The 13814-nt window shown below is 34.5% G+C and overlaps 1 protein-coding gene across 1 annotated transcript; it reads right to left on the reverse strand.

The window, feature by feature from the left end:
- Window positions 1-2498: 2498 nt before the first annotated feature.
- Window positions 2499-4680, reverse strand: LOC110657200 (NADPH-dependent aldo-keto reductase, chloroplastic-like). The gene is made up of 7 exons (XM_021814315.2): window positions 4481-4680; window positions 4307-4357; window positions 4144-4220; window positions 3896-3983; window positions 3392-3667; window positions 2923-3171; window positions 2499-2765 (listed from the first exon to the last, which is right to left on the reverse strand). Exons 1-7 carry the CDS (start codon window positions 4598-4600, stop codon window positions 2679-2681), a joined length of 948 nt encoding a protein of 315 aa, XP_021670007.2. The 5' UTR covers window positions 4601-4680; the 3' UTR covers window positions 2499-2678.
- Window positions 4681-13814: the final 9134 nt, after the last annotated feature.

Genomic DNA, 13814 nt, shown 5'->3' on the forward strand with positions numbered 1-13814 from the left:
TATTTAGGGCAGATAGGAAAAAAAAATTAAAAGGAAGTTAAGTGATTTACAGCAGTTATGTAAAAGTTACAGAAAGAGTTTAGTTTTGTACAAATGAAATTTAGTACAATAATGATGATAATGAACAGAAATATACAAAAAAAAAAATTGCATAATGCACTTAAAATTTTAAGCTCTTTCTGTTGAGTCTGAGTCTTAGGGAGGAAAGAATCTCCCTTAAACTTTAGGAAAAGTTCCAAAGCAGTTATATGAGCCCTTAGAAGGTTAAAGTCTACAGTTTTATGCTTGTTACGAGTTTCGATTAGGGGTGAGCATTCAGTTTAAATCAAATCGAACCGAACCGAATCGAATTAAATTATGAAAACTAAATTACATATTTTAAAAATCGAACCGAACCAAAATGGATGAAAAATCAAATTGAACCAAACCGCTCTATTTCGATTCGGTTCAGTTCAAACTAATTGGTTTTGATTTTTGATTATTTTTTAATTTAAACTTGATTTTCAAGTTATTTGGTATATTTTTTTACTTTGGTTTGAACCTAATAACCATTAATCAATGAAATTAAACAATTTATATATATATATATATATAATTACATATAATTCATAAATTCCCCATAAAAATAAATCAATTCAAAAATTGATTCGGTTCGATTTGAATACATAAAATTACTATCTGGTTTGGTTCTGTTTAATCGATTTTTTTCTCTTGAAAACCAAATTGAATCGAAATAACTGAAATTTTTATAATATAAAATCTAACCGAATCGAATTATTTTAAAAATCGAATCGAATTATCGAATTAAGGTGGTTTGGTTCGGTTTATTCGGTTTGAACCAAATAATGCTCACCTCTAGTTCCGATAGCCTTAAACTGACCCACTCTCTAACGCTGTTAATGACCTCTTGGTCAAGGCGTTACAAATATGGGCTTTTCGATAGTTATGAGAAGATTCTCATCCAGTTTGTGTGTGGGCTGGCAATGCAAAGTTTACATCTTGTGCAAATCCACTCGTACTAAAAGCACTAGCATGTCATGAAGCATCACAATTAGCAATAGACAAATGCTATAACAAAATAATAGTGGAAGATGATTCTCTTGCCACTATTATGGCCCTATAAGAAGCTTCAACCTCCAACCAAATCCAAGGAATAGTTGAGGATATTTTACACTTAGCTAGCACACTCCATGAATGTAATTTCCACTTTTTAAGGAGAAGTGTTGATACTCTGACTTATTCTTTAGCCATTAGCACTCTCAGGAATTCTTCTTTTATCTGTAATCCTAGGGAACAAGTTCTCCTTATAACTTTTTTGCTTCCGATGGATAGCCTCTAATGAATCTTCTTTTTGACAATATATATATATATATATATATATATATATATATTTATTTTATTTTTTTTATTTTTTTATTTATTTATCATGTCCTTAGCTATGAATTTAATAAATTAATCATTATCATTAGTTTTGTTTTTTTTTTTTCATTTTACTCTCTCTGTATATATATTACCTTAAATAAATAAATCCACCTCATTTTCATATATCAATCTTTAAATTACATTTTTTTTTTTTGCATTGCATAGATAGATTTACCAAAATTACTAAATTAGGGTAAATATTTTTTTTTTTTACCTTTGCTAATCTCTCTTTCCATTTTCTCTCCACTGCAACCTTTCATCTATCTTTATTGAATGCTTATTAAAGTTTTGCTCTTCTTTTCTCTATCAGAGGTTAGGATTCTTGATATTTAGAGATCAACATGAGAAGGATTTTTTTTTTCTTTTAGACATAGGCTTTATTGAATGCTTATTAAAGTTTTGCTCTTCTTTTCTCTATCAGAGGTTAGGATTCTTGATATTTAGAGATCAACATGAGAAGGATTTTTTTTTCTTTTAGACATAGGCGTGCATGTGGTAATTGATGCTAACTTTGGCATGTGTACTTTCTCCTCTTATGTGGCATTTGATGTTTTGGCATTTGCACTTTCTCCTTTCAAAAAACCATCTATTCTCCTTTTATTATTGATATAAATTTTGCTTTTCAAAGAAAATTACATATTTTTTTGCCTTTTTTTCTGTTGTGTTCATACAATTAGTCCTAAGGTGCCTAATGATACAAATGGAAGACAAAAGGTTTTAGTGTAAACTAAATATGCTATTGTTTGAACTATTTCTAAATTTCATTTTCGTTAACCGAAACCGTAATTGAACCCGAAGTGATAACTTCGGTTGAGCATATTCCCTTCAACCGATCAACCCAAACCATGCCTCGAACCTATTGTCACATTTTTTGATCCTTGGCTTCAAGGGAACAAAATCATCCTCATGCCACAAGTCATAATGGAAAAAAGGTTAGTTGGAACCTTGTGTGCCCACACTAAATTTTCAATTTGTTTCGTGAATTCAAATCTTTTTCTTGGCAAAAAAATATGCATTTTGAAAAGAGGATGCAATCATCATTGTTAACATTCTAACAAACATTAATTCAATTCAGATAAACCTCAAATGATCATCAAAATTTATTCATTATTTCTATCCCAAATTCCTCTGGCTATATCCATATGCTTATTGAGTGCGGTCTCAATCTCAAATTGAAAGCACACATATATGACATTTGAGTATACGAGATAGAAGAAGCCAAAAAAGAAAATCTAATCATTGAAACATCTGTATGCTCACAATTCACCATCCCAAAGTTCTTCCACTGTCCTGTAAACGCCGTAAGTCTCATCTACAAATCCACTGCCTCTTATTAGCCTCATCTGCATGATTAAAACAATCGCGTCAATCATCTAAGGTAGAAATGAATTAATTTCACCACAAAAACCTGAAACCTCTGAAAGATTCCAACAATTTATCTAGTGGTTTCATGAAACAATGGAACTTGCTGACAGTTCAGAGAGAACCACCAATACTCGCCTGCTCAATTTCAGTAAACTTGGCAAACAAATCTTCAGGAATAGACCAGTCAAAAACATCGAAGTTTTCCTTGATTCTTGCCTCATTCGTGCTCTTAGGCAATACACTCTGACCCATTTGAAGTCCCCAACGCAAAGCAACTTGTGCCGGGGTCTTGCCTAATTTCTCAGCAACTGTAGTGAGAATAGGATTCTTGAGAACCTGAGTCTTGACAGTTCCTGTTCCTGGGGAACCTAGTGGCGAATACCCCTGAAGAAAAAAACACAACAATTCTTATTTGGACGATCACTCAATTGGGGGTTAAGGCATAGGCACATGCGCGCGCACATATATTTTCCATCTTTCTGAAAGCGGTTGGCAGAACTCATCTTATTTCATTCACAATAAATCTACCAGGAGCCACTTTACTCAACAGAAGTAACTCAAGCATGTAAAGTAAAAATAAACCACCTCTGTTTTGAATACTCACAGTTAAATGAATTCCCTTGGATTTACAATATTCATGAAGCTTTGGCTGCTGCCATACAGGGTGAATCTCCACTTGGTTAACAGCAGGAGTAACACGAGCAACAGCTAGCAGATCTTCAAGCTTCTTTGTAGAGAAATTACTAACTCCAATAGCTCGAGCCCTGCCAGAATCAAACAACGCTTCCATCGCTCGCCATGTGCTGGCTATATCAGGGTGTGTAAGGTTCTCGGGCTTAAAACCAACCGAACCTTTCTTCATGCTGGCTGGCCAGTGAATCTTATAATAATAAAAAACAAAACGAAACAAAACTTTTGGTAACTATAAATGTTATGAAAAACAAAAACAGAATGCTTGTATGACTCTCAAATTTCCCATTTCTTGGAATTTCAACCTGACAACAAATCCATACCAAGAAAAATAATTCAAACTTCAAAGGTTGAAAAATGAGTACTGTTAGCAAGGGCGTATCAAGCAAAATATATGGCATGATTGCGATGAACATACCAGATACAGATCTACATAATCAAGTTGCAAGTCCTGCAGAGTTCTATTTAGTGCCACGAGTACATCTTCTGGTGCGTGCTCAGTACACCTGCAGATCATTATAAACTACGTTAATAATACGCAGTTGATTCAAATCTACCATTTAACGCCTACAAATAAATTACCATTAAATATTTGAAATTCTTTTTACGGATGATCCTAACTTCAGAGTTAATATGAAGGATTAGAACAGAACACCTAACACCTACCAGAGTTTGGAGGTAATCCATAACTCCTCACGCTTCACAACGCCATCATCAAACAGCTTCTTCAATGCCGAACCAACCTGCAGAAACCAGAACACATTTCTTAAGAGAAATAAACAATAAATCAAGCATAGCAGATAGAAATATGGATCAGAAGAATAATCACCTCCTTCTCATTGCCATAAACTCTAGCACAATCTATGTGTCTATATCCAACCTGCATCCACAGACCACTGTAAGCATACTAATACCCAAACCCGAATTCTTATACCAATTATGGCCAAAAATATATATATATATATATCGAAAGCAATTAGCAAAGGCTGTGCGCCGCTAATACCTTAACGGCAGCAGTAACAGCATCACCAACAACACCAGGGGAAGACTGCCAAGTACCCAGCCCAACAGAAGGGATTTTGGCTCCGGTGTTCAACTGAAAGAAACGAATTGCATTGGCCATTTCTTTCGAAAACAAACACTTTCCAAATCAAGATTTGAGAGAAAATAAGCAATGAGTGATGTATTTATAGCACGAAATGCCGAGGGCAAAGCAAAGGATCTTTAAAATTCTAAAATACATGCACTGGCCAGACTCTTTTGGGTGGGGTGAGTTCTCTCGTGAACCATCTTGGAAGTGCGACAATTGCTGACCTATCCTCCCACGTATGCATCCTTTGACTGGTCAATATTTTTTGAGTTCTGCAAGACATGATTGGTTGATAAATTTTACTTTCTATTGAGTTGGCCCTGTAACAAATGTACACGTATACAACTCCGCTCGCATCAGTTGCAGATCACCGTTCACTTTTGCTGTTCATTGATTTCTTCTGGACCCTTCTTAACTCTTGCGTCCGGCATGACGTGGCTTTGTATTTTTTAAATTTAAATTAAAAAAAAAGAATTACCAGCATTTATTACTTATAAATGGTCTTTACAAATTTCAAATTCTCTACTGTCCTTGATGGAGAAGTATTATATATACTCCTCCTTTCGGAATAAAAAAAATTAATTTTTTTTTTAATTTAAAAAAAATTAAGTATTTAGAAAAATAATGCTTGTGCACAAATATATTAAATAATATTTAGTGTCTATTTGACAAAATATATTGAATAACATTTAGTGTCTCTTGATATTGAGGTAAAATTATTTTTTTAAATAAAATATCATTTTAAATTCTGTTAAAAAAAGTTTTAAAAAAGTGAATTTATTATTTTAATATTTTTATGAATAAAATTTATCAAATTTAATTTTAAATTATTTTTTAATATTTTTTAAATAATATATTTAAAAAATAATTTTCTCAATTACAGATCTAACAGTAATACTAAACAAACTTTTACTTGTAATTTATGTTTAAATCATTAATTAAAAATAAATAAATTCACATCTAAATATTTAACTCGAATAAATTAGATTATTAATGAAAATGACTGATAGAAAAAATAATTAAAAATTTTATCATTTCATACATTCATATCTTAAGGGTTTAAATATTAATTTCGAATATTTATATATTAATTTTAAAATAAAATTTAAAAGTTGTTAAAAATGACCATCTACTAATGCTAAAGGTTTCTTTTTTTTTTTTTTCAAAGAAGATTTATTTAAACTACTCTCAAATGCATATTCAGTTCATAATTTTTTTTTTTTTTTGTTAAGGTAGGAGAATAAGAGAGTGGAAACTCAAATATGATTTTGTCATATAAATAATATATCCTTAAACTTTAATCACTGGACCAAACAAAACTAGATTAGCTCACAATGTTTTTACTAAACTTCTTTTTTGTTGATGTTGCCTAAAAGAGAAAATGCGAGGTCAGTGGCCTAAGATAGGCCACTACAACGCTCAAATAAGTAAATGCAAATAGAGAGTAAATACTAACAAATAATAGCATAATATAATAGCATGTCTTGAGTATTAATGTAAGTGATATTTATAGAGTAGAGGATGATACACTTTTCGTTCTAATTAGGATTTTACCAACTCATTTCTCTACATATTTTTTGAATGTGCAGCCTAATGTGTCCTATATTTATGGCGATAATATAGGACATACTTTTATCATGTAACCAATTCATACTCGATCATTTTTCTTTGTTTGAACACACACTGGTCCTTTGTCCGAACACACACTTGTCCTTTGTCTGAGCAACCATTTATTAGAACACCTTGCGACCTGTCCGAACACCAAGTGTCTTACCCAGCACTTTGCCTCCTATCCAAGCACCTTATCTCCAAAGCATTCGATCTTTTTTCTGGACTCAAAGAGCTAAACCGCTTATGATTCAAAAATCGAGTTATGTTGTATCATTAGGCTTGGGTATAATTTGTCATAACTCAACTCTATGAGCCGAACCGATGCTAGAACTTAAGCCAGCTTAAAGCCTCCGAAACTCGTAGTAAGCCTTAGTGCTCCCAGACCAATAATCACACCAAAATCAAGGCCCAAAAATACAAAACAAAATATAATAAAATATTGTAAATTTATTTGGGCCAACTCAACTCAATATCTATCTGAATTTTACAACTAGGGGAGTCCAACTCAACTCTGATACCCAACATGCATAAACTATATAAGACCGTTAATTAATATAATATATTTATAAAATAGTGTCATAACGAAGTTCTAAAAATAAAATAATTAAATAAATAAAAATTTCTAATTAACAATATTATACCCTGCACAAAAAAATATAGGTTAGACTCTAAAAAAAATTACTTCTCCGGTACTGGGGAAAAATTATTGAATAGGAGTGAGTGTTCAACTCAGTGAGTTTAGATATTGATTACATATGCAATTTCTACAACTACCTAAAACTAATGCAACTCTACCATGAAATGTACAACCAATACATATAACAAATAATTCACCAAATGCTCGCATGAAAAAATAATTTAGAGCTACTCACACATACAGTGTATTACATCAATGTATAAATATGGAAGTTGATCCCCCTATACAGCTCTTTCTATCCAAATTTTGCCACCGAACTCAACTCAAGTCGAACTTTTGCTTAAATCCACGTGCGGGGGCTAGTGAGATCAACCCAAAAGTCGTGCCTCACCCCGACTTTCCATATCCATAAGGACCAAGTTCTAGCAAGACTAGCTTAAGCTATGACTACTCGTCCAATTCATATCCATCATATACTATATGTAACACACACACAGAGTTTCAAATTATCCTTAAGATGGCAAATACAAGTAATTAATAATAATTAATTATGCAATAATAAAAATTCCTTATTTATTTAACTAATTATGTAAATATATGTATAAAATGCATAAACATGCCAAATATATAAATAATATTGAAATTACAAAAATAATCAATATCCAGCTCACGGGCTGATTAACCCAATTGTAGCTGGTTCAGCTATTGAGAAGAAAGGCTAGCCAGCACTAATTAGTTATATAGACACATTGACCTCTATCAATTTACTAACAAAATTAACTAATTAATTTAATTTAAAGAAGTAAGAATAATTTCTAAGGTGTTGTTAATAATTTCTAAGCTGTTGTTAAAATTTTGGTAGAATCTCTCCTATAACTGGACCTAACCTCTTGCAAGAAAACTCAACTAAAAGCAACAACACAGGGCCTTAAGCCCACAACAATAATTATAATGCCTATCAGAGGTCTACAAGAAACCTAATGCAAGTCCAATTGTATAAACTCTAGCTCAGATTCCTAACTCCTCTATAGTCTAAATAATTATTTCTACCACTTCAAAAATTATAAAAATATTCTTAGAGGTCCTTTCCATTGTTCCTGTATTAATTAAATCTATTTTACTTAATTTTACTAAGCCAAAAATATTTTTCAAATTAATCAGCTAACTTAGCCAAGGTAAAAACTACACAACTTGAGTTCAAGACTATCTTTGTAAATTTTGCTACTTGGAATGCATCCGAAACGTTTGAAAATACTGAAAATGACTATAAGCATGACCACTTTCTGGGACAGCCTGTAGGGTACCCAGATCAGCCCTAAAATTAGGTCACATGTGTTAGTAAGCTATTATCGATCCAATCACACCAAAATAAAGCCATAAATTATTAATAATTATCATAGAGTTTTATTTAATTTACGAGGATAGAAAAACTCGAAAAATCTCACCGAATGATCTAAACCATCTAATAATCACCTTTTCCCAACAATGTTTGATCGGAGTAGGGTTAGTTTTGTCTCAAAGGTTTCGTCGCTTTGAGTTCAACAGTAATCTCGGATTACCGATCCGATGGTCAAATCATTGGAAATCTTATCAAAAAGCCTTTAAGAGACCCATTTTCTCTCTCCTCAGTTCACTCTCCTCTAACCACTAAATCGAGCTCTGTTGGTCGGAAAAGAAAGCTGGCAATGAGGGAAAGCCGTTGCCACCGCAATTGCATCCACCCTATGCCGGATGGTGCCGAAATGAGCTCCTAAAGTTTGTTGTCACGCATCTCTCTCTCTCTCTCTCTTTCTCTCTCTCCCCCCCCCCCCTTCCATTTTCACGCTGCTGCTGCATAGTTGGCTACCATTCATGGCTGTTGGAAGGTCATCGATCACCGTGGGTCTGGTCTAGGTGGCTCGCCAGTAGTGATGGTGGTTAGCCGGAGCAAAAAACGGGGAGGGAAAGAGAGTTAACGAGAGAGAGAAAGAAAGAAAAGTTTTTTTTTTTTTTTGGGGGGGGGGGGGGTGGTTTGTTATTTCAAATTAATTTTTTGTTTTTTTTTTAACATTTCTTACACACTTTCAGTACACACTGCCCAAAGAAGTATTTCCTCTCAACCATGTATTAACATACTAATAAACTTAAAATGTCTCCATTAAATTTATCAAAAAATATATTTTCAATAATAATAATAATAATACAAATAACAAATAAAATAATAATAGTAATAATAATACATGTAAAATAATATTCATTTAAAAAAATACCATTATGAAAATATTAATTTAAAATAATGAATAAAATATTAATAAATTATTAGCTTAATTAAAAATATTTATTAAAAAAAATTAGGTTGTTACATTCTTCCCCTCTTATGAAAAATTCGTTCTCGAATTTTAAACAGAAAGGGCCAAGGAAAAGAACTTGGTTGGTTATTGCTTCTCGAACACTACATATGCTGTCGAACCTATTCTACTATTCTCGAACTTTGTTATAGCGTTTTAGCCATCATCATCCTCTCGTAACGAAACTCTTATCTCAAACCACTCCTTAATCTTTTTCTGACATCTTTGGTACTCTTTATTCTTCCATTGCACTCTGATGTAGTAGCTTGAAAATCTAGTCTCTGTTCCCTTCTATTACCAATCTTAGTGACGCATAAAAGTGACTTGTGTTGCTTGCTTTACAATGTCTCATGAAGTGCTTTTCAGAAATAACTACCTTTGCACATAACTTACTTGAGATCATGCTAATCCTGTTGGCCATTGGAGCTTTAGCAACACTTTTCTCCGTGCTTAAAGCACCTGTACTTTTTAATTCCATGCTATTATGAACTTTCCACTTACTTCGTGCCACCAACAAGGTCCTTGTACCAACTCCTTTCCATCTTAAGTAGCCTACTATTCTCGAGCCTTTCTCCTGTCTTTCGGCCTCATTTGCTCTCTCTTTCCTATTTCTGCAACTATTGATATCTTCAAGAACAACTGTACTTCCACTTTAACCCTTGCCTTGAGTTTTGAGGTTATAGTACCAATAGTGCTTAGTGGCCCATCTTGTCTATCTTCAACCTTGTCCTTTCTTACCCTTGAGCCTCTTCCCTTAATGATATCCATCCCATCAGCATTAACTTCAACCTTTTTTTTTTTAATTTCTTAGTCTTCGAATGATTGCTAGCTCCATTATCTCTGGAAATCTTAGCTCCATTATCTCTGGAAATCTAACTCTACGCTGCCAGCACATCCTTCATATAGTATCACACTATGGTACCAACCTATAATTCATATTATGGAACATAGGCAATTCATCATGGATGATTCTTTCTAAATTGCTTTCCCCAACATGACCAACATAACATTATCATTCCCTACTACCCGTTTTAGGAAATTGCTCATCATGGTTAGATAGATATCCTTAAACCTATCTGTTCTACCTAAACTGACGGGGTAGTAGTAAACACGTGTTTTTCCATAATCCCTGACTAGATACTTTATGAGTTTATTCTCCTTGATATATCCACATCTACTGCTTATAGTTTTCTAAACTTCAACCTCAAATTTATCCATATCTCTTGATCCTCCTCTTCAAACTTTACCATCTTTGCAATTATTTTGCTTTTTTTTATTATTATTATTATAAGGTGTCAGCTGCACCTACCCTTAGTTGTATTGTTGTCCCAACAGACATATCATGTTTAACTATCTCTGCTTATACTTTATTCGTCTTCCATATTATCATTATTTGCCTTGTGCCACTTATTTCCTACCACTTATAAATAGATTCTCCCAAAACTAACTCTAGTGTTACTAATAATCATACCTCTGATCCTTGTGCTTCCCAGTCACTTGTGAGTAACACCTATACCTATCCTGTCCCGTCATGTCCTCTACTATGTTTTTGTTTCCTATTATCATACTGCCACTCATGTTTCCTTACTAAGTTATCCTATTGGTTACACTGAAAGTGCTTGCCTAGCCCCTAATTATAAACTCTAAAACTACTGTCTCACCATTTTAAATTCTAACATCAAGTCTCTATGTCATTATCCCTCATTCTTTTCTCTTATCAAGCATATTTGAATCCATTAGGTAAATCAACTTACTACCTACTAACATTGCTTCTCTCTCTGATAAGACAATTTTGGTTACCATTGCACACCCTCCAGTTACTAGCTTTGGTTGCATACCTCACCTAATATTGCAAAATCCTGTAACGCTGAGCTTTATGTTCTGGCTTCTAATATTGTTCCAATTATGACCTACTTTGAGTTATGCACTTTTAGGTTCTTACCTGATAAACGTTCTTACTAATGTAGACCCATTTTGGTTCTAAATCCTTGTTGTTTACCTTACCCAAAATAACACCTAGCCTACTTGATATCTTAACTCTGTTCTTCCTAATCTTGTTCTACTCTTGGCCTTTCAATTTGTTCTTTAGTCTATCTCTATTATCATACTCATAATAGAACTTTGACTATAATATTCCTTAGCTTTATCCTCATTATCTAACTAGATAGCTATGCTAGATAATTATACCTTATAGTGTCTTTGTCAAGTCATCTACACCTTTATACTACTCAAAATTGGTCCTCCAATCAATTCAACTAACACTTCCACTAGCATCCAGATGATCCATCCTGTGGCATCTAAACCAACTATACTAACTCTCATTTTTTGCACTTCTTTTATCTACTAGTATTATATGATTTATCTTCCCTGACTCACTAGCCTTTTTCCTTTTCTTAGAGTATACTCTTGTTTTAGGTAGTAAGAAGCTGAGAAGGAACTCAATGAATAATAGCCATGCATTCACTACATGATCTCTATTCCTATCTGTTAGACTACAGACTACCCTCTACTACCTTAAAGACGAGATCTGTAGGGATTCTCTTTTCCCATAGTGGGACTTGTACCCTTTTTAAGGTACCTGAATGAATAACTCCCTATCACACCTTACAATCCTATTTGGGATGTCATTTCGTAGGTTATTAACACTAGTAGTAACTTTTTATCTTTCCTGAAAAAAACAAGGCCTGTCACGAACCAACCTATGGGCCGGACCGGCACTAGGACCTGGGCCAGCCTAAAGCCCCCGAGGCCCGTAGTAAGCCTTAACTATTCATTAACCCAACTCTAAGGCCCATTTGGGCCCAATTTCAAGAAAACAAACGGACAGAGTCCGGCCAAAAAATGGACTTTCCAACGGGGAGTTTTTGACTCACCCGACCTGTAAACACAATAAACAATCCATTGGGGAGCTCAGCTCACCCTCCACATACTCATCAATATAATAATAAATGGGAGCTCAGCTCCCTCATCCAATCCATCAAACATGCATAGCATATTAAGTTTACAGGTCCCAAAATAATATTTTAGTTTACAAACCCAAATCAAATAACATTTCTAACACATGCGGAAATTCTAAGATCTAACAAGTTTATACAAACAGTAATAAATGACCTGCGAGGGAGAAAAGCAGGTAAACCAAATAAAATTCTCCTGTAGCCTGAAAAAAATATTGAACAGGAGTGAGCGTTCGACTCAGAGAGTAAAATATCAATTTTAACCATAATCTCTATAACTATCTAAATCTAATGCACCAGAGAGTGAAATGCAACATTCACATCATTTTCACATCATAACATCAAAAAGGTAATTTGGAGCACTCACGCACCCTGTAACATCAATCATAATATATGGGAGCTGATCCCCTATACAGCTCTCTTAAATCCAACCTGGTGCCAGCGAAGAACTCAGCTCGGACTTCCACTTAAATACCAAATCGGGGTCCCAGCGAAGAACTCAAGCCGTGTCTACCCCGAAGGACTGGGTCCAGCGAAGAACTCAAGCCGTGTCTACCCGTCCTATCCATAGTCCACACCACATCATACGCACGCCAACGCACGCACACTGCTCCAAATTACCACAACAACACACATGGCACTTTAACATTTATCAATGCATCATAAATCGTGCCTAGAGTTTAACTACATAAATATATGCATATAAGTGATGCATGGGCATGCTGAACATATAATAATATCGAAATTACAATTAAAATTAATATTCTACTCACAAACTTGACGACAAATTACTGTGGCGGCTGGGCGGAGGAAGAAGGCTGTCCCGGCTCACCTGACAATTACATTACATCTATTTAATAAATTTGACTCAATACAAACAAAGAAAAAGATCAAGTACGTCCTAAGTCGTGCCGAAAATCCGGCAGAGTCTCCCCTATACCTAGGACCTACCCAACCTGCAAAAGGGCTAAAAACGCACTTCTATATTCACAATCCATATATCAACAGTTCAATCATATCACACAGCCCCTCCTGGGCCCATCAAATCAATCATCCATCACAATACGCAAAATTTCAATTTAGTCCTTATTATTGATCATTTTTGCAAAAACTGCCCAAACAAGCTCTAAAAATTATAAAACTTTGCCCCGCGGTCCTTAGCAATATTACTAAGCTATTGCAAAAAGAATCGTAATTTTCTAAGCTACCACGAATATTTTATGGATTTTTAATCCTATTTAAGCACTAGAAAATTACGAAAAAGCAAGGTTCGGGTTTACCTTTGCCGATTCCGACTTCGGAACGCGCCGACGTCGACAATGGGGCTAGCCAAAACCTCGGTCCAATCCGAGACTTTTTGCAGAACGGTGCATTCGGCGAAATTTACTGAACCGGCCAATCGCCGAATTTCCGCGAATCGAGGATACCTACACGAATCCTATAACACGGGGGTTAGTACATAAATTTTTCAGAATTTTCTAAGCTTATTTAGTGCTCAAAAATACACTGCAAAGTTCCGTGGGACCCACTGAAAAACGGTGTCGAAAAAATTCGAAATTTATGTCGTTGCGAAGCTCTCGACGAATGGAGCGTGCTGGTGGCCTCGGTTTTCTCGTGGGATTCACGGTTTTCGAGAAATCTAGCCCAAAAGTCGAAATGGGCTAAAATCTTCCCGAGCTAAAATCGGACAATCCGCTCGATGGATTTCGGCGTTCTTG

This window comes from Hevea brasiliensis, chromosome 5, assembly GCF_030052815.1.
Source record: "Hevea brasiliensis isolate MT/VB/25A 57/8 chromosome 5, ASM3005281v1, whole genome shotgun sequence".
Classification (NCBI taxonomy): domain Eukaryota; kingdom Viridiplantae; phylum Streptophyta; class Magnoliopsida; order Malpighiales; family Euphorbiaceae; genus Hevea; species Hevea brasiliensis.

Coding starts and splice junctions, on each gene's coding strand:
- LOC110657200 (XM_021814315.2), bottom strand. CDS start 4,600: ATGGCCAATGCAATTCGTTTCTTTCAGTTGAACACCGGAGCCAAAATC. Junction 3,668..3,895: donor ATTATGTAGATCTGTATCTG/GTATGTTCATCG, acceptor TATTATTATAAG/ATTCACTGGCCAGCCAGCAT. Junction 2,766..2,922: donor AGTTTACTGAAATTGAGCAG/GCGAGTATTGGT, acceptor TTAATCATGCAG/ATGAGGCTAATAAGAGGCAG.